At 34.4% G+C, this 17,746-nt stretch overlaps 3 protein-coding genes across 5 annotated transcripts; all 3 read left to right on the top strand.

Moving 5' to 3' along the window:
- The first annotated feature begins 1,598 nt into the window (after positions 1-1,598).
- LOC135122375 (staphylococcal nuclease domain-containing protein 1-like) lies at positions 1,599-6,050 on the top strand. 3 transcript variants are annotated; one of them, XM_064046552.1, is made up of 26 exons: positions 1,599-1,683; positions 1,888-2,010; positions 2,102-2,196; positions 2,260-2,447; positions 2,497-2,639; positions 2,703-2,786; positions 2,843-2,953; positions 3,016-3,086; positions 3,138-3,210; positions 3,281-3,375; positions 3,439-3,558; positions 3,617-3,742; positions 3,801-3,876; positions 3,932-4,121; positions 4,183-4,296; positions 4,353-4,415; positions 4,475-4,568; positions 4,626-4,698; positions 4,753-4,873; positions 4,932-5,016; positions 5,069-5,192; positions 5,246-5,450; positions 5,515-5,593; positions 5,655-5,763; positions 5,813-5,903; positions 5,959-6,050. In XM_064046552.1, the coding sequence occupies exons 2-26, from the start codon at positions 1,923-1,925 to the stop codon at positions 5,984-5,986; spliced, it is 2,646 nt and encodes an 881-aa protein (XP_063902622.1). In that variant the 5' UTR covers positions 1,599-1,683; positions 1,888-1,922; the 3' UTR covers positions 5,987-6,050. The 3 variants fall into 3 exon arrangements, 2 of the variants coding, with proteins under 2 accessions (XP_063902622.1, XP_063902623.1); XM_064046553.1 differs by having other exon boundaries at positions 3,617-3,705; positions 3,767-3,876; XR_010279362.1 differs by lacking the exons at positions 5,813-5,903; positions 5,959-6,050 and having other exon boundaries at positions 5,246-5,457; positions 5,655-5,743.
- A 1,957-nt stretch (positions 6,051-8,007) lies between these two features.
- On the top strand, positions 8,008-14,311 carry LOC135122378 (uncharacterized). The gene is made up of 23 exons (XM_064046556.1): positions 8,008-8,100; positions 8,156-8,242; positions 8,305-8,400; positions 8,477-8,574; positions 8,627-8,735; positions 8,816-8,928; positions 9,291-9,379; positions 11,014-11,113; positions 11,373-11,489; positions 11,554-11,649; positions 11,700-11,771; positions 11,845-11,917; positions 12,010-12,068; positions 12,266-12,355; positions 12,770-12,829; positions 12,989-13,069; positions 13,134-13,253; positions 13,303-13,392; positions 13,495-13,586; positions 13,636-13,720; positions 13,818-13,913; positions 13,965-14,050; positions 14,110-14,311. The coding sequence occupies exons 1-23, from the start codon at positions 8,076-8,078 to the stop codon at positions 14,300-14,302; spliced, it is 2,127 nt and encodes a 708-aa protein (XP_063902626.1). The 5' UTR covers positions 8,008-8,075; the 3' UTR covers positions 14,303-14,311.
- A 2,036-nt stretch (positions 14,312-16,347) lies between these two features.
- On the top strand, positions 16,348-17,708 carry LOC135122383 (uncharacterized; the record flags this gene model as incomplete). The annotated part of the gene is made up of 8 exons (XM_064046561.1): positions 16,348-16,501; positions 16,550-16,625; positions 16,684-16,926; positions 16,976-17,116; positions 17,175-17,218; positions 17,284-17,370; positions 17,527-17,585; positions 17,655-17,708. Coding segments are annotated over exons 1-8 (837 nt in total), but the record flags the coding sequence as incomplete, so codon positions are not given.
- Positions 17,709-17,746: the final 38 nt, after the last annotated feature.

Here is a 17,746-nt window from a genome sequence, read left to right on the forward strand (position 1 = left end):
ACTCAAGATAATGGTACCCGCACTGGGATTGATATCCTACCACATGCACTAGGCCAGACATATAGTTGGTGGTAAATAAGTTATCAAAACACCTCAGTTCATTTGGCAAAGAACATCGGAAGGCAGCGAAAATCGTTTTAAGGTACCGTAATGGCGCCAGTTCTCTCAATAAGATCTTCAAGGAAGGGCAAAATTGGTATTCAAGTTTATTCAGAAGCAAGTGTGTCTGAGGAAAATCGTAAATCTCCAAAGTAACAGGCAGTGGTTGCTCTTTCTCCCCGTGAGACTGAGTATATGGGTCCTTGCTGAAACTATTAAGTGGGCTACACTGGCGCTTTCAGTGCTGCGGAAACATGGCTATTATGGAAAGTCTCTGATAGTAACGCACGTTGATAAGTAGCCCAGTATACATATTGCCAAAAATCGTAGTGGAACGAAAGTATCAAGGCATATTGTATGAAATATTATTACGTCAAGAACATTATGGAGAAGGGAAACATCAATATTTTACCCTACTAAGGAAATGCTTGCTGATTTTCTAACAAAAACTAGCCAATCCGCACTACGCAAACTGGTAAGATGGATTTAATGCAAACGCAAGTTTCTAAATATGGACATTTTTTCGTTTATTTTTTATGTAAAAGAATTTAAACAAAGTTGAATAATTTAATTAAATGTATATCAAAAAGCTAATACTACCAGAATAAATACTAGGGGGAAGTGCATTGGCGAGAAGTACTTCAACCCGTCCGTTTTAAGAAGTCAAACCTGCAGGTCCTTGGTTAGTATGCGGTGGGTGACCAGAAGGCTCCTACGTACTGCATCAGATTACTCACGATAGCCCTCCTAGAGATGTACGAGCCTCTGCAAAAATCATTAATAATAAAATAGTAATAATCGCTCTTTCATTTTTCTTTTTTAATCCTTCTCTTGTTTTTTATATTATTCGTGTCCGTGTGCGTATTTTTATCTGTAGGCTCCTTAATATTTTAACACTTGCAAAAAAGTATTAACTTTTATATTTTCTAATATTACTCCCGGTTTAAAGTGTTAAAATTACTTCTAAAACTTGATTGTATATGTCAAAGGGTGCCTCAGCTGGTATTATAATAAAAATTAAATTAGATCTTTTAAAGACGTTCATAATGGTGTCTACCTGCGCACATTTACCAACTACAATAGTCATCTGGTTAAAACCCTTCAACTCAATATACTTAAGAAAAAATAAAGAAAATGAAGACAATTACGTTTACATGCTTAAACAACACGTAACACTGCGATAATTATATCTCCCAAGGTATCGCAACGAGAACCATCTGGTATGTACCTAATAACTGTCAATACCAGAGGAACAGCCTGCCTTTAGAAGAACCACTTTATTTACACTCTTTAATTGGTGTAGGTAGTTTTGTAAAATATGTCGTTTTAGGTCCTTCCTGCACGAATATATCACATAACCGTGTAAAATTATCTACTTTAAGTTTAGCTTCGTTAATAAAGGACTTCGGCTTTATTTACTCGTAAATGTCAGACCCCTTCGCCCCGCATATTTGCGATGTACATTAGCAAGTAGTTGATGCAGACTGCTTGCAGGCGCCGTTTTTAAGCGCTGCAGGTAAAAGAATAAGTTAAAAAAAGAGCGTGCGACTTCTTGGCATTGAAGATACCAACGCTCTTATTTAAGTATTTACTAAGTTTTACTTTATTCAGTAGATAGGGTTTCAATATATTGATGACTTAATTCCTTTTAGACAACCATTATTTTAATTTTTAAAGTGCCCCCTCTTTTTAATTTCATATTTTATATTACACCTTCAGAGCTTTTCTCCAAAAGAGGACTGCTGTTTAACCGTTATTTTTAGCATTTATTTGACATTATTTTTAAAGAACACTTTAGAAAAGTCCATCTCGAATATTTGAGGATGAAACCAGAGAAAAAGTTTATTCCAGGAGTTTGCAAAGCCATCTTAAGTGGTGACACTGTTATAATAAGAGGCCATCCAGATCAAGGCAGCAACAAAGATTTTCCTTTGATCTCTTATTTATTCACTTCTGTGGCCGCTTTATATAAATACTAAGGATAACCCTTGTGTATTGGCAGGCCTGCCTCCCGAAAAAATTCTACAGTTAGCTTACGTTTCTGCTCCTAAGTTAGCTCGAAGACCAACTGAAAATGGCCAATTATTTAACGATGAGGTTATTTTGAATCTTTTTTATATCACTAGTTATTGTGTTTTTGATTAAGCATATATTATTCAGCCCTACGCTTGGCAAAGCAGGGAAACCCTTCGCAAACTTATCATCGGGAGAGATGTGTTATTCTGCGTATTGTATTCCGCTGTTGCGCGAGATTACGGTTCAATTCTCCTTAACGGTCATGATATTACTGCACAACTCGTTTCTGAAGGTGCTGTTCGTGTTAGAGAACTAACACCGAATTCTCCTGAGTAACTTGTTGACTTTATACCTTTAACTTTTAAAATAATATTTTTTTAGCAAGCATAGAGAATTAATCAATCTGGAAAACAAAGCGAAGTTAGCCAAAGTAGGTATGTTTCAACCCAAGTCCGCTGGGGCTATTCGAACTATTACTTGGCAAATTACTAATCCGGAGGACTACCTTGGAAAGCAGTTCGAGGGTAGTCGATTTCCTTTTTTTAATTAAACTTTTTTATTTAATTTTTTGCCCTCTTTGCGAGCAGCTGTAGTCGAAAATGTTAAAGATGGCTCTTCCTTGCGCCTTCTTTTGCTGCCGTCCTTTGCTTACGCCACACTAAGTCTTTCGGGTGCACCACTTTTTAGCTATTCTGGCTGTTGGCAGGCTTCTTTACGGCACTTCCAGGGATCAAGTGTCCGTCCAAAGACGACCCCGACAATCCAGAGTTTTATGAAGAGGCAAAGTACTTTACGGAAGTCCGTTTGTTGCACCGCACCGTTCTAGCCCACTTGCAAGGTCAAACTACCCCTGTTGTTAGCCGAGGGTTACGTTTATCTTCAAGCCATCCCTGTGCAAAGGTACTTTGAACGGCATCTTTTTAGGAACGATTATGCATCCCGCTGGCAACATAAGCGAGTGTCTGTTGAAGGTTCTATTTCTGCCCGCCACTCTCGAAGTGACTGTCGTTGACCTCAACTAGGAGGGATTTGCCAAGATTGTGGAGTGGAGCATGAAGTATGTCTCTCCCAAGTGCCAAGCGAGCTACCGGGCGGGTTATACATGCCTCTTATAAGAGCAGAAGAGAAGCTTAACTTTGATATTCCGTGTTTGCACGTACCATAGCGGAGTCTTTCGCTAAGCAGTACCGGTGGCGCCTATTTAGAGAGTATTCTGCCAGCTCCGCTTGTAAGCTGGACAATTCTGAATTTCAGGCCGTGGTGCTGCCTATAACTCTGATAGTTGTTTGTCTTATTATTATCGCAATATTATTTTCCTATAAGGTCGAAGAAATTGTGAATGGAGCATCCGTCGTAATAAGAAGAGTCACTGATGGGACTCGAGAAAGGATCTTTTTTTCTTCTCTTCGCCAGCCACAGGCCGCTACTGCAGCTTCAGGGAAGGTGCTCCCACTACACCCAGCACTTCTCGGGGTCATCACTAGCTCTCTTTACTTATAAGACTGGAAGAGACCAGCCGACCGGGGAAAGTAGAGCTGCAGAGGCTCGCGATTCTTCCGCGCCTCGCCTTCAATACTACCAGATTCCATGGTTTCTATGTAGAACGCGCTGCCCTACGTATGCGTATGTAAGCGTTGCTTCTTTTTTTAAGGCTGTTTGAAGCGAGAGAGTTTCTCCGTCACAAGCTTTTAGGAAAAACAGTATCTGTCAAAGTCGACTATCTTCGGGCGCCGCTCTCCGGTGCATCTCCGAAAAAGATGTGTATGACCCTGCTTTCGACGGTCCCGCCCTGCCCGTTTCTTATACAGCCATTTAGGCACTATCATGCTGGGGTCCTGTAACGTGGGTGAGGCTTTGATTGGCAAGGGTCTGGCGAAGGTCATCCCCCACCGAATGAATGACAATGACCGTTCCTTGCACTACGAAGCTCTTGTCCGCGCTGAAGCGGCGGCTAAGGCGCAACTCAAAGGCGTACACCAGCCTGCAAACAAAGCGCCTGTCCACAGGTTGGTTTACCGGCTTTCTAGCTCTGCCGGGAGGCTGCCGCCGTGATTCTCGTTCCTGCAGGTTTGTGGAAGTCACCTCTCATGAGGAAGCTGTGCAGCATCTGCCACTCGTCCGACATAATAAAATGCGCTTTCCTGCGATGGTTGAGGGAGTCCTCCACGGCTCTCGACTAAAGTTTGTTGCTGATTATACCAAGGGCACCAGTAATAACAGGATACTATTCTGCACAGGATTCTCATCATTCAGGATAAACTGATAATTAATTTTATTCTCTCCGGCATCAGGTGCCCACGGTATAATCTCTTTTCCGCTAGTCGGCATATTTGAGCCATGCGAGCCTTAATACTTTTAGATTACTGTCGAAAAACGCTGGGGACGGGGCCCCACCTGAACCTTATGCAGAGGAAGCCTACAATTTCACTAAAAACTTGTGTTTTCAACGAGATGTACCTCTTTTTATTACTCATCATCTATATCGAAACAATCGAACTCTCTCATGACAGGTGGAAATACAGGTCGATGGTTTGGACATGGCCGGAAGCTACACGGGGAGTCTCTGGGTAAAGCACAGCGGCGGTATATTTTTTTGGCTGCCAGCTTATCATCTTATATACACACTCACCATGCAAGTCTGGAAGAATCTCAGTCTCCAGCTTCTCAAGAGCGGATTGGCCTCGCTTCGCCCGTCGGCCTCTCGTCTGCTCTACAAACAAGACTTGTATAAAGCTGAAAGAGCCGCTATTGAAGAGAGGTGGGCGCTCGTGTTATCATCCTTGCGATTCTTTATTTCAGGATTAATGCTGTACAAGATTAAAGATATGGGAGAACTATACGGAGCGCACCGCCAGCGATGGCGAAGGAGAACACCATGATAAAATGCCCGAATACCAAAAGGCAGGAAGCTCTGTAGTTTCCTTGTCTAATGGTTGTTCTTATTGGCTGGCAGGTCCATGTGAGCGAGGTCACTTCACCAACACACGTGTGGTTTCAGCCGGCGGATAAACTGGACGAGCTGAAGCCCGACCTTATGCGTCTAAATGAAACCTTTACTGGCCGCGCCCCCTCGCAGGGTGCACTTAATTTTTTTTTCCTTTTCGTTTTTTTTTTGTCATCTTTAAACCAGATTATTGGCCCGTCGTTAACGCCCTTTGCTGCGCCAAGTTTGGCGATAACGTGTTTTACCGCGCACGTATCGAAGTGGTGGACAATGAAAAGCGCACGGCCCATATCTTTTATATTGATTACGGCAATAAAGAGGAAACTTCTTTCGACAATCTGTACGAACTGCCTGAAGCCTTCTGGTCACCCCCTCCGCTGGCCCGCGAGCTGTACAGTGTTTAGCAGTGCTGTTTCCCTTGTAGAACTCTGCTCTCTACATGTTACACTCTGTAGGCGCTTAGCGTTACTGGCTGAGCCAGACGACGAGGACTGGGCCGCCGCGGCGCTTGACTTTGTTTCAGAACTTCTTTTGGTAAATTTTCCTGCAGAAGTTGAGGGGTAGTGACTCTACACATTTCTGGTTTCTTTGTTAGGACAAGTCTTTTCTCTTAAACATTAAATATCAAGAAAATGGGAAAGATTATGGGACTCTTACGGATCCAGAAACCAAAGTCGACGTGGGCACCACCATTCTTCTAAATGGTAGTAGTTGTAAATTTTAGACATTTTCGGGGTAAAAATATCTTAACAGGCCTCGCGCTGTGCAAGAGACGCAGAGGCAGTAAGTTTAAAGCTCTTCTTGATGAGTACGAAAAATGCGAGAGCAAGCTCTGCAGGAAAGGGTATCCGTTGCAACGCTTTTGTTACTAGTAAAAAGTAACGAAGTCTTCACTTTAGCGCAACATCTGGGAGTACGGCGACATAAGGCCAAATGAAGACACTCCTGCGCATGGTCCGTAGCCAGCAACACGTGTCTTTAATAAAAAGTTTGGGAACCACGTTTATCTCTCTATCAATGCTGCACTCAGACGTTTTTGGTATCAAGTTAGTGTCACATTGTTTGCAGTATTGAATTTAAAAAAAATAACAGTCTTTGAACAGTAAACAAAACTCTTTTTTAGAAATTTATTCAGTAAATGAACTATTTACACGCAGAGTAACACTCAAGTAGGATATAAGTTCCTAATTTGATCTTACGGGTAAGGTAAAGTAGTAAAGAATCGCTCAGTAACCTGTTAAGTTTAAATGTTCGTAACATTTGTATAATAGTGCCATATAACTTAAACTTTCACAACTTTAGTAATCAGATGAAAAAGTCAGATGAAAAAGTCAAATTTCGTTGCTCTCTTTCTAAAGCGACTTTTTGGCTTTTTTTTATAATGTTAAGAAAAGTTAACTCCCATCAAGACTTGAGCTTAACTGAGATTAAGGACAGGATTAGCTTGGTCAGGACAAGAACTAATTTAGATAGAAAAACCTTGTGTTTGAATTAGTCAAAATAATACGTTAACTAGCTCTATCAATAAATTATCTCGAAAATTGGACTCTGCGCTGCCTACTATATCAAAGGATACTTTAACAATGACAAAGTAGAGTTTTTTGGGCAGTAAAATGTTGCTTGACATAAAATAACTTCAAGAAAGCGATAACTATTGCTTATGAAATGCTTAACCTTAAAAGTTAAAATGAATATTTACCGATGTTTATAAAATGTTTGCAGTAAGGTAAGGAGAGCCGGTAGGCATAAAATGCGCGATTTCCTAATATTTTGTTTTATACTCTAACATTTGCGAAACTAACAACAGAGGGAAGTTTGCAGTTGGAAGAAGTGGATCAGTGTTCTTTAGTATCAAATTCTTCGCTTCGTCGATTTTACAAGCTTAATGTTTTAAAAATTATAATTATAGATAAACAAAAAGCGTTATATAGGTTTGTCGTATATATAAAACCTCAATCTATTTGATAATTGTAGAGCTGCCTCGCAACAAGCATCACCTAAATTAAGCAAACAAAAAAGGAAGTAGTGATGCGCCCTAAAGTGCTCAACCCTCGACATTACGTACAGGCAGCTTTAAGCGTTTACAAACCCCTTAAGCACCTGCGTTAACAATCAGTTTCCATACTTCAAGAAGCTCTTAGGTAAATTAATAAGTCAAAATATTACCAATTTACACAATATGAACTTTATGAAACATTATTTAACTTTAAAATAGTCCTATGCAATCGCGATATGGAATCAGTCAGTTTTAGTTAAATTAATTATTTCCTTTAAGTAATTAGATTTTTTACTCTGTTTGGTTAGACTTTTTCAAAGTAAATTTTAGATTCCCTGCACATAAAGACTATATTGAGTTGAACCCGTGAGTCAAGCTTGTAATTGTTAGAGCCAACTAAAGCCGTTTTTGCAATTTTTACTATCTCATGGTGTGTTTTAAGACGTTTGGAGTCTCTCTGATGGAGGCCCGACGGCGTCTGGTCAACCTAACCTTGTTTATGCCCTAAAAGACAAAAATTCGGGTATAACACAAGCTTCTCCATAGAAGACACGTTCAAATCTACAGAAAAATTCGTAGAGAACATAACTGTTCATATTTTAATAATTGGGTTTTCTTTGATTTTAAATAAGCTTTTGTAGAGTTTGGCGTAACTATCAATTTTTGACTAAATATATGCACATCGTGGCATATCTATATAGTGTATTGGTCTCTTTTATTCAACTATAAGCCTTCTTTTCTCGATAAAATGTAAAAGATAAACAAAAATGATTAAGTTTTAGGTTTAAGGTATTAAAAAAAAGTATACAAGTTTACGTCAAATAGGGTGAATGTTGTGTATTAAATAACATAATCTCCTATTATACTATTTAGACAGCTTGTTTAATAAGGGCTGAACGTGTATATGGGCAAAGGGCGACTTAGCCAGGGGAGCCCTTAACTTTTCTAATAAGAACGGGGCTTTAGTGAGAAACCGTTATTAAATTTGTCCGTTTTGCTCACGGCTCGCTTAACTTCACTATGGGTTGTAGTAAATCTACTACTGGTGTGTATATAGAATCTTTATGGCAATAATTTTTTTTAAAACTTTCAACCGATAGTACCCCTCTTTGAGCCAGTACCTCATCCTGATGTAGTACAAGTATATAAATGCTTTGAAAAAAAAACACCTCTGATTATAGATAATGGTTATGCTTTTATAACCTTTAAAAATGTAGTTTATAAAAGTTTATAACGAAATTTTTAACAGGAAGTTTTTCATGTAAAGTTGGGTGGGCTTCGGAACCAGAACCTTCTTTGAACTTTCCCAGTAAATCTATTAGAACTAAGATTAAAGGCCGTCTTGGTAAAATATAATAAAGTTATAAGGATGTAGACTTTATATATGAGATATTATATGACCTGCATTTTTCCTTTTTTAGCAACAATTGTAGGAAACGATATTCTTGATCCAGAGAGCTCTAAGTACTCTTTTCGAACTTTATTCGATCGTGGGGTAGTTACAAATTTTAGCACCCAGGTTTCTCTTTTTTTCCTTTTTTATTTTTAATTTTAAAAATACTTCACAATAGGAAGATCTGTTTGATTACGCCTTTGCCAAACTAGGCATTAACAGTTCTTCCATTTCGCATCCCGTTGTTATAACAGAAACAGTGTGTAACTTTTTTTACTGCCGAGAAAGTATTTTTTAATTTGCTTATTTCTTATTGGAAGCATAACTTTATAATTATTTCTATTTATAATATATCGCTATTAAAAAGGAATGGCTGAGTTACTATTTGAGTGCTACGGCTGCCCAAGCTTAACATTCGGCGTTGACGGTCTTTTTAGTTTTTATCATTCTAATGTAATAAATGAATTCGAATCTAATATGGTACGTAATATCAATTCATCTTTATAAATTTTATTGTTATAATTATATTTTATTAGTAGCTTTTAAACTTTTTTATATAATTCTTCAGGTTTCTACTTTGTAATTAAATATTTATTGGGATCTCTTAAATTATACCATTTATTATATTTGAATTTTTTTCTCTTTGTTTTTATTTAACTTCTCAATTTTTTTTAAGTAATCAAAAATTTTATATTTATTACCAGTTTAGTTGTGGAGCATTTAGTTATTGGTAACTTATTTCAAAATCTGTAAGAGTGTAGGAACAGTAACTTTTTTTTCCTTTTCTAATTTTATTATACTTGAATTTTTTCTTACTAATATATGGTTCTGTTTGTTTTAAGGCGAATGGCCTTGTGATTTCCTGTTCTCACTCAGCCACTCACATACTGCCAATTATTGACGGCAGTTTCGACGTCTCCAACGCCAGAAGGTTTCCAATTTTTATTTCAATATGGTTTATTTATATAGACTAATTCTTTTATATGGAACATTTATTAACTCACCTTAAATTTTTTCTTTATAATTTTTTTTCTTTCAATGTTTGCGGCGTCAGAAGTTGTCAAGTTCTATTGAAATTTTCTTATTTCTTTTCAAATAATCTGTTTTTATTTTATATTTGTCATCCACCCCATGATATGTTTTTAATTTTTCTTAGAAGGTTGTTTTAAAGTTGTTGAAGTTTTATCTGCTTATTTTTTATAGTCTCTCATATCTGCGCAAGTCAGTTATCAAATGTTTAAACGTTCAATTTTTGATGCGTAGAATTTTTTATGTTTACTTTTATAAATTGCTTTTACTCATTTTCACATCCACAAATTTGTCTTGAACTCATCAAGTTTACTTTTCTATTTTTTTTAAATTTTTTAATTTATTGGTTTTATTTTAACCAATTTACTTTTATTTAATGTGCTTTTAATTCTTATAAACTTATTTTAATATATATATTACGTGAAAGTTGGTGTACCCCACTTTCATTTTCTTATATATTTATATTTAATTTTCTGCTCTTATAAAATTAATTTTTAATTTAATTAAATAATATTCATCTTTTAAACTTTGTATAATAAACTTTTTTTAGTGAAAGTTGTAGTTATCTTTTTGTTTTTTTGTTATTTTTTACTTTGACTTTTTCTTTGGATAATTATAATTTATTATTAATTATAGTTTACGATTATTATTTTCTTTAAAAAGGTAATTTAACTATTATCACTAAGAGTAGTAGTTTTTTATATTTTTCCTTTTTTTTAAATTTTTATTATAAAGCTGATGATATAATAGTATTCAATTAATTGAATTATTTATAAAATTATTATTAAAATATATAATAATGAAAATGAAAATATACAAAGTAATGAATATAATAAAATTAGATTAAAGTTCGATCTTTAATTTTTTTTAAGTTACTATATGTTTGATAATTTTAAAAAAACTTTCTGCAAAGCTCTACTCTTTAATTTATTCTTTTTTATATAAATTAAATTTTCTTAATTTATATTTTTAATGCGAATATTGTTAAATTGGATAAAACAATTTGTATCCTACTTTGTAATAAATTTATTTTCAATAACAAAATTAAATACTTTGTCACGTTAATAAAAATTTTAATGTGATTTGTAAGTGAGATTTTGTTATTCATTTTTTCATTTAAAACTTAAAGTATTTTCTTGATCTTTTTGTATAGAATAGTATAAATTTTTTGTCTACTTCACTTTAGGATTCGATGATGTGATGTTTTTTTTATAAATTATAATCTACTTCTAATTAAATTAATTCTTTGTTAATATTACTACGTTTTTTTATGCAAATAAATTTTATGCAAAATTTATTAAATTATTTTTTTCGTCTTCTGTAAATCTTATTTTTTTGTACAGATTTAAGTTGTTGGAAAATAAATTTTCGGTTATTTTTTCCTTATACTAGTGATGAAGGAAATTAAATTTTACAACCAAAATTTACTTTTTTACTTCACTTTTTGAAAAGTTATATAATATTTATATTAGAAGTTTTTTATTTTTGTCTGAAGATATGAAATTATTGTGATAATAATTTTTGTCTAACCTTTAGATTAAGTTTTTCTGGTCTTGAATTAAGCGACTATCTTACTAAATTACTTCATCTAAAGTATCCTCAGCACAAGTCAGCTCTTCAGGGAGATAAAATAAAAGTTTTTCTTAATTTTAATTTTTATAAGAAAAATTTTTCATTATGTATACAAACTTATCGTTTTTTAACTTTTATAATTTTTTATTTTTTTAATAACTTATAAACAAGTTTTATTTATTAATACACATTTGTTTATTTTTAAAATTTATTATAAATTTATATCTGATTTTCGTTAAATAATTTTTATAATTTAATTTTAATTATAAATCTTTGAATACCACTTTTTTATTTTGTACGAGTAACAAATATTATTTTTCCAGCAAATCCAAAATAAACTTTTTGTAGCTGAAGACTACACAGCGGAATTAAAAAAGTGGACGGACGAATCTTACCATTCCGCTAACGAAATTGTTTTTCAGCTTCCGTTTGTTGTTCCTGTATTAATTACAATTATAATGGTGATAATAGTAATAATAATGATAAAGCTTTTATTATAAACAGGAAAGCAGTGGTGTCCCTGAAGAAGAAAAGCGGCGACGGCGAGAGGAACAGTCCCAACGAATCAAAGAGTATATCAAGTCCAAACGAGAAAAGCAAGTTTCGTTCTCTGCTGCCTTCCTATTGGCTATTGCTGAGTATGTTTGTAGCTTGCAGAACTTTCGGAGAGGTTGGTTTTATACAGAACCCTCGAAAAGTCGCCGTCTGATGCTAAAGTTAAGGTGGCAGCAGAAAACACTAATAATAATAATAATAATAATAATAATAATAATAATAATAAGACTTACATAAAAGGCGAAAATGAAGGAAGCAGGGATAAAGAATGTGGTAAATTTGGAAAAGAATATTCGTTTAGTTAAACAATCAAGTAATTATTATTATTATTATTACTTTCATTATTATTACTATTATTATTACTATAGTTTATGACTTTGTCTATTTATTTTTTTATCATAAAAGTAATTAAGGTTGAGGCAAAGCTGAACGGCCACTCCGAACCTCCAGAAGAAGAGATAAAGGTTTATTGCTATTATTAATAGTATTAATTTCACTCTTGCGGGCACTCAAAAATACCTGGGTTTTTCTCTATTATTAGCACTATAATATTCTATTATTAAAAATATATATTTCTGAGTTATAAACTTTATATATATATACATATTATGAAAAGCCATAATTATTTTTTTCTCTCTACTAAATTATATCCTGGCCTTAGAAAGAATATGTATTTGATTTGATAAACGTTTCTGATAGCGAGCTTGACAGTGACCAGCTAAAAGAAAAAAAGAAACAACTGTTTTTAAAGGTTTAATGTATAAATCATAAAATATAAAACGTAAGTTTCCCTATTAAAGTGGCGACAAGAAAAGTTATTTAATAAAAAAAAAAGGATTAATAGAAGATATATCTCTTATTAACCTTTTCAATATTTTTATTTTATATTAGTCTTCTATAACATTTTAAACCGGTTTATAGAAAATATATAAAGATTGCCAGCTTTTTTTATTACTTGTCACAAATATAGTATTAACTGTATTTCAGTATAATTTATCAATGCTCAATCGGTCCAATAAAATCAAACATAAAACGTTTCAGCAGAGGAGTTATACTTTATAAGTTATGACCCAATAAGATGTACTATAAACGAACCTAAAAAAATTTTATTGTTTAATCTCATTTAATATAAAACGCCCGCCATTCAGCTTTATTGCGATTTTAGAATGCCGCTGAGGGACGCGAGAGGGCTAAAAAAATTCGCCAGCAACTTCAGCAAGAGAAAGTGAGCGCAATTGTTTTATTACTGTTATGTATTACATGTTAGTGGTTTTTAGTATTGTTTGATAATAGTTTTTTTTTTATTTCTTAGTAACTGCTGCCCTTAAGTCATTTACTTTTACAATTTTTTACTTTTTATATTGTTCATTGTTATTCTTTATAGGAAGAACAGGACGCTCAATTAGAACTCCGTCGACAAAATAATCCTGAACAATACTTGCAGGAATTAAAGGATATGCGCTCTGTAAATCGACTTTCTCTCCATTTTCTTATTAAAGGTTTCCTTACTCTTATCTTTTCTTGTTGAGAAACTCATGCGTCGACGAGAGATGCGCAAGAAACGGAGAGAAGAGCTGAATGACCGGAGAAGTCAAGCCTCGAAGCAGCGAATGAGGCTAATAGTGCAACAGACTCAAACAGTAGAAGATGTACAATATTAGCATAATCAAAAATAAACAAAGATAACCAAAATATAAGGCAAAAGGCAAAAAAGATAAAGCAAAGCGCAGAAAACAAGAAGATCTCTTCGGTGTGAACGACTCAGACTTCGATATTTACCGGAATATCGTACTTTTTTTTACGTGTGCATATAGCCAATAGAAATTTAGTATGAAAAGTGTGCGCACGCTTATTCAGTAGCTCGCATTCACTCACTTTTTTTTTCAATAGAGTAAAGAGTCCGATTCCGAAAGTGAGCACGAGCAAGAAGAGCTCCTAAAAATAGAAGAACTTTTGTTTAAGTACGATCCCGACTATAAAAGGTGTCTGGCTATTACTTATATTATCACTTTTATAACTGTATGTTTTTAGTGTTGACGAGCCGCTTACTATCGAAGAGTATCATCAACTTCGACTCGGCACGGAGGCCTTTCGAGCTCCCGAATTATTATTTCAAGTTTCTTACTACTTTTTGTATCTATTTGTAAAGCTTGGCTTATTAGTTGGCAGCGTTTAACTTTTATTGTTTCCTTATTAACCTTTATTTGCGGCAGCCAGCCATATTTGGCAGTGATAGGGCCGGGCTTATTGAAAGTATTGAGTGGCTATTAAAAAGCTACCCGAGTGAGCAGCAAGAAAAGTTGTGTCAGGTGGAAACTTGTTGGCTGCTAAGACTTAGACACTAAGTAGCACACCACCAGAATGTTCATGTGTGCGGAGGTTTGGCCGGGTTGTCCGGATTGGCAGAAAGAATTCGGAGAGAACTAATAATGATCCGCCCTGTTGGGTATCTGTCTTTCTACAGCTGAAGCAGAAAAAATCACTTATTCCTTGATAACACTACAGCGCAGTAATAAATGTGACTACAGCCAGCAACCCGCTTTACAGCGCCTGGCAGGGCGCACGCGAATGGACTGTACGTGAGGAAGACGAGTTCCACTCTCTTTTGCTTAGTAAAGAAGATTTTATGGAGAGAGGCCTCGACAATCTTAAGGAACATCGATTCTCCAATATATACAGAATAAGAAATAAAAGTTAATTTCTGTTCTGCTATCAGTTATATTTATTACAAAGTGAAGTAACAAAATTATAAATGCATCATCTAACTTAAGTATAGCCTTTTTATCGTGCTGGTCCCGAGTATAGTTCAAGGAAAAATTAGTTTTATTAGTCCCTTAAGTTTTCAGATTCACTGCTTCTTCGACTCTCAAACGCTTCTGATATCTAGTAAAGAATTTCAAAAAAGTACGTTTATCTAAGCCGCGTAAGGTTTAACGGTTTCTAAACTTTGCTGCAACCTAGTGCAGAAAATTATTAATTTTAAAAAAGTAAGTCAACTAAAGGAATCCCCTTTACCGTTCTAGAAAACTACTGCCTCTTCTTTTCCTCCGGATGCGACACTTTTCTGCTACTGCGGGCTAGTTATTGTAAAGTTAACCACTAGCTGAATTGTTTTAAAGTTTTTGAAGTTGATTATGAATTTTTACTTCCGAACACGGTGATCAAACCTAGCTAAAAATCATTTCGACTTATGCGGCAACAGACGAATATCTGATCTTGTAAGGTCAATATACTTTTGCTTATTTATGCCCAGAGTAATGTAATAGATTAAGTTAATCGCTTTACTGCGCCCGTTATGCTCCCGGGAAATCCACTCACGGGTTTTTTTGCAAATTTTCAACTGCTGCCAGAAGCGATTTTGGTGTTATCTTTATTTTTAAAATATTGTAAGAATTTTGTGAACTTCAGTAAGTGGAATTTCAAGGACAATGAGATTTGCCATGCAAAATTCTTATTTTTTTTTTGGCTATTGTCGAGCAAGTACAATTAAAAATTAAAACGCTATGTCATGAATTATAATAGTCATATGGCACGATCATAAAAACCAATGTTTGTAAAAGTGAGGGCTTAAAAGGATTGTGACCGCAAAAATAATTGTATATTGAGCTACGTGCCTCTTCGCCCTTCTTGGATGCAACGCGAAGAATTTAGTAGATTTTAATCCATCCTGTTTTTTCACCTCGTCGATTAAAAGAGCTGTAGTTCAAACCAAAGAACCGCGAGAAAGAGTAGTTAAAAGTAACACCTCATAAAAGTTAGCTTTGATTGAAAAGGAAAAAAGATTTTTGCAACGACACGCTTACAAATACTCAAGTTTTATAGAAAATATTTACCACAGCAGCTATTCTCTCCCTCCGTGTAAGAAATTATAGTTGATTTGACCAAATCTTGTATAATGTTTCGTTCGATACTCATTGTAGTCAAAGTACAATAAATCCCTTATTTTCAACAGCTTTAAAACTGTCATCCCTGTAAGCCTCCCACTATTTCCACTATCCTATTCGTTGTATATCAGTATTATCTGCGGTCCTACTATTTTTTTTTTCTTATGGTAGCTAAGGCCTTCTGGGACTTTTAAAGTTTAAAGTTTAACGTTCTGTTTGTGTGGAATTCTAGCTTTAACTGCAACTACTGGTGCTTTAGTTGTTTTCGTCTGTGTTCTGGTTTGTAAATTTTCAAAAAAAATGTCACGATAAAATATTAATATATTACTTTTTAAAAGGTAACAAAAAATTTTGTAACAATGTTAAGTTCATGAATAAATATTTGTTGGTTTATAGTATTTTCTTTAAGGTATTCCTTAGTAAATTTTAAAATAAATAACTGTATTTATCAGCTATATTCGAAAGTTTTTGATTCGTAAGCTTAAGTTATAGCTGCTTTGTCTTCCCTTATTCATTATAGCTAGTTATACAGCTTTTTACTTTGAAGTATACGTTTTATAGCATCACAGCGTTAGGTAGAAAGTCCTTTATTTCTTTAGACTATAAAGAAAAAACTCCTCTTTAATATAATTTGTTGGATCATAAAGAATTTATAAAGTTAATACTGCATGAAAAACCTACTGGAGCTTCACAACTTCAATTGTTATAATAGCACTTTGGTGCATCTTGATGAGTCCAAACGAATACTTCTAAAGTCAAATAACAAATATGGTTTGTACAGGCCCCTTATTCGTGCGGACTTATCGGATTCTTGTATTGCACGGTGTTTTCAACACTGTAACGGGGGGAAAGGCATGCACTTAATACCTGTAAGTGTATTATGGACTTCTTACGGTTACATAAAGTTAAACGTAGCAAACTAGAGAAAAGTTTACAAATTGCCCTTTCAAATTCTGCGAGCAATTCCGACGTTAACAACCTTGACAGATTGGGGCAGTACGTTAAGATTAAAGGTTTTAAATTTTGTTCATATTATAAATTTTGAGGTAGCACATTTATAGAACTGGAACCTATACTTTCTTTGCGTTTACCTAAAGGGCCTAAAGAGCATTCTCATCTTATAAAATTAAAAAAATGGTTACACTTTCATAAAACTGGTTTAATTTTACTCGTTCTATTTAAACCTTTTTTTTAGTTATTTGCTTCCCTCTGAAAATTTACAGCTGTTACTTGAAAACTGTTTTTTAATCGTTAAAGATTTCTTTTGCAGTTCTGGCACTGTCGCAAGCGTAACTCCAGAACTATCATTTTACATGTTTAAAGATGAAGTAGTTCGCCAACTCACTGACTCAGAACTTGACTCAGTTTTACTATACCCAAAGAATTTGTTACTTGATAGCGATGCTTTTCTTTTAAATGATGCAACTCCTTTTAAAGAGTATTAGTTTTTTTTTTCAATCTCTATTTCCTTGAAACTATTTTTCTAGTCATTTTGAGCCCTCTGTAGCACTAGCAATTTATTGGAAAAGGCAACAACAGCTTTACCCAAAATTACGAAAAACTTTGCATACTTTAAATCCCTTGACTGTCCTTTCTGCAATTATAAATTATGTACCAGGAACTCGAAAGTTTACTATTTTTAAAATTATAAGAACTTTTTTTTCCTTCATAAATTTTAAAATTTAGTTTTCTCGAAAACGAAACTTACCGGCTTGAAAACGATATTTCAAGTGCACTTCTCATACACTTTCTAATTTAAATTTCCCTTTTAGAAATTAATTAATTGTGGGTACAGTCATATTGCTCTCTAACAAAGCCTTGATCACTCCCACCCAGTTGGCGCATGGCTATTACTTGGCAAGCTTTTATCACTTCGTTTTAGGTTTCGTCTCACCCTTTTTTTATTTTTTTTTCTTTTCTTCATTACTTTTATGTACTTTTTAACTCTATCATAAAAGAAAGTGCTTTTAATAATTCTTTTATTAACTTACACCGAGAGATTTTAACCACATTATCAACAGTAGTAATTTGCAATTAGGTAGATTTCAGAATGCCTTGTACTTCATCAATTGCGCAGTGAAGGGAAACTGTCTTAAGGTATTGACTTTAAATTAAATATATTTATATTTTCTTAGCACTTCTATGCATTATTTAACTCTATTAAAGGAACAAAAGCAGAGCTATGATCTTTTGTACCAGCGCATCCTGAAGAGTATTTGGGTAGTTTTCATGCATTTATTTAGCGTAACTAAGGGTTT

Source organism: Zophobas morio, unplaced genomic scaffold (assembly GCF_036711695.1).
Source record: "Zophobas morio isolate AGI-343-1 ecotype UQ-CSIRO unplaced genomic scaffold, CSIRO_AGI_Zmor_V1 ptg001164l, whole genome shotgun sequence".
Lineage (NCBI taxonomy): Eukaryota > Metazoa > Arthropoda > Insecta > Coleoptera > Tenebrionidae > Zophobas > Zophobas morio.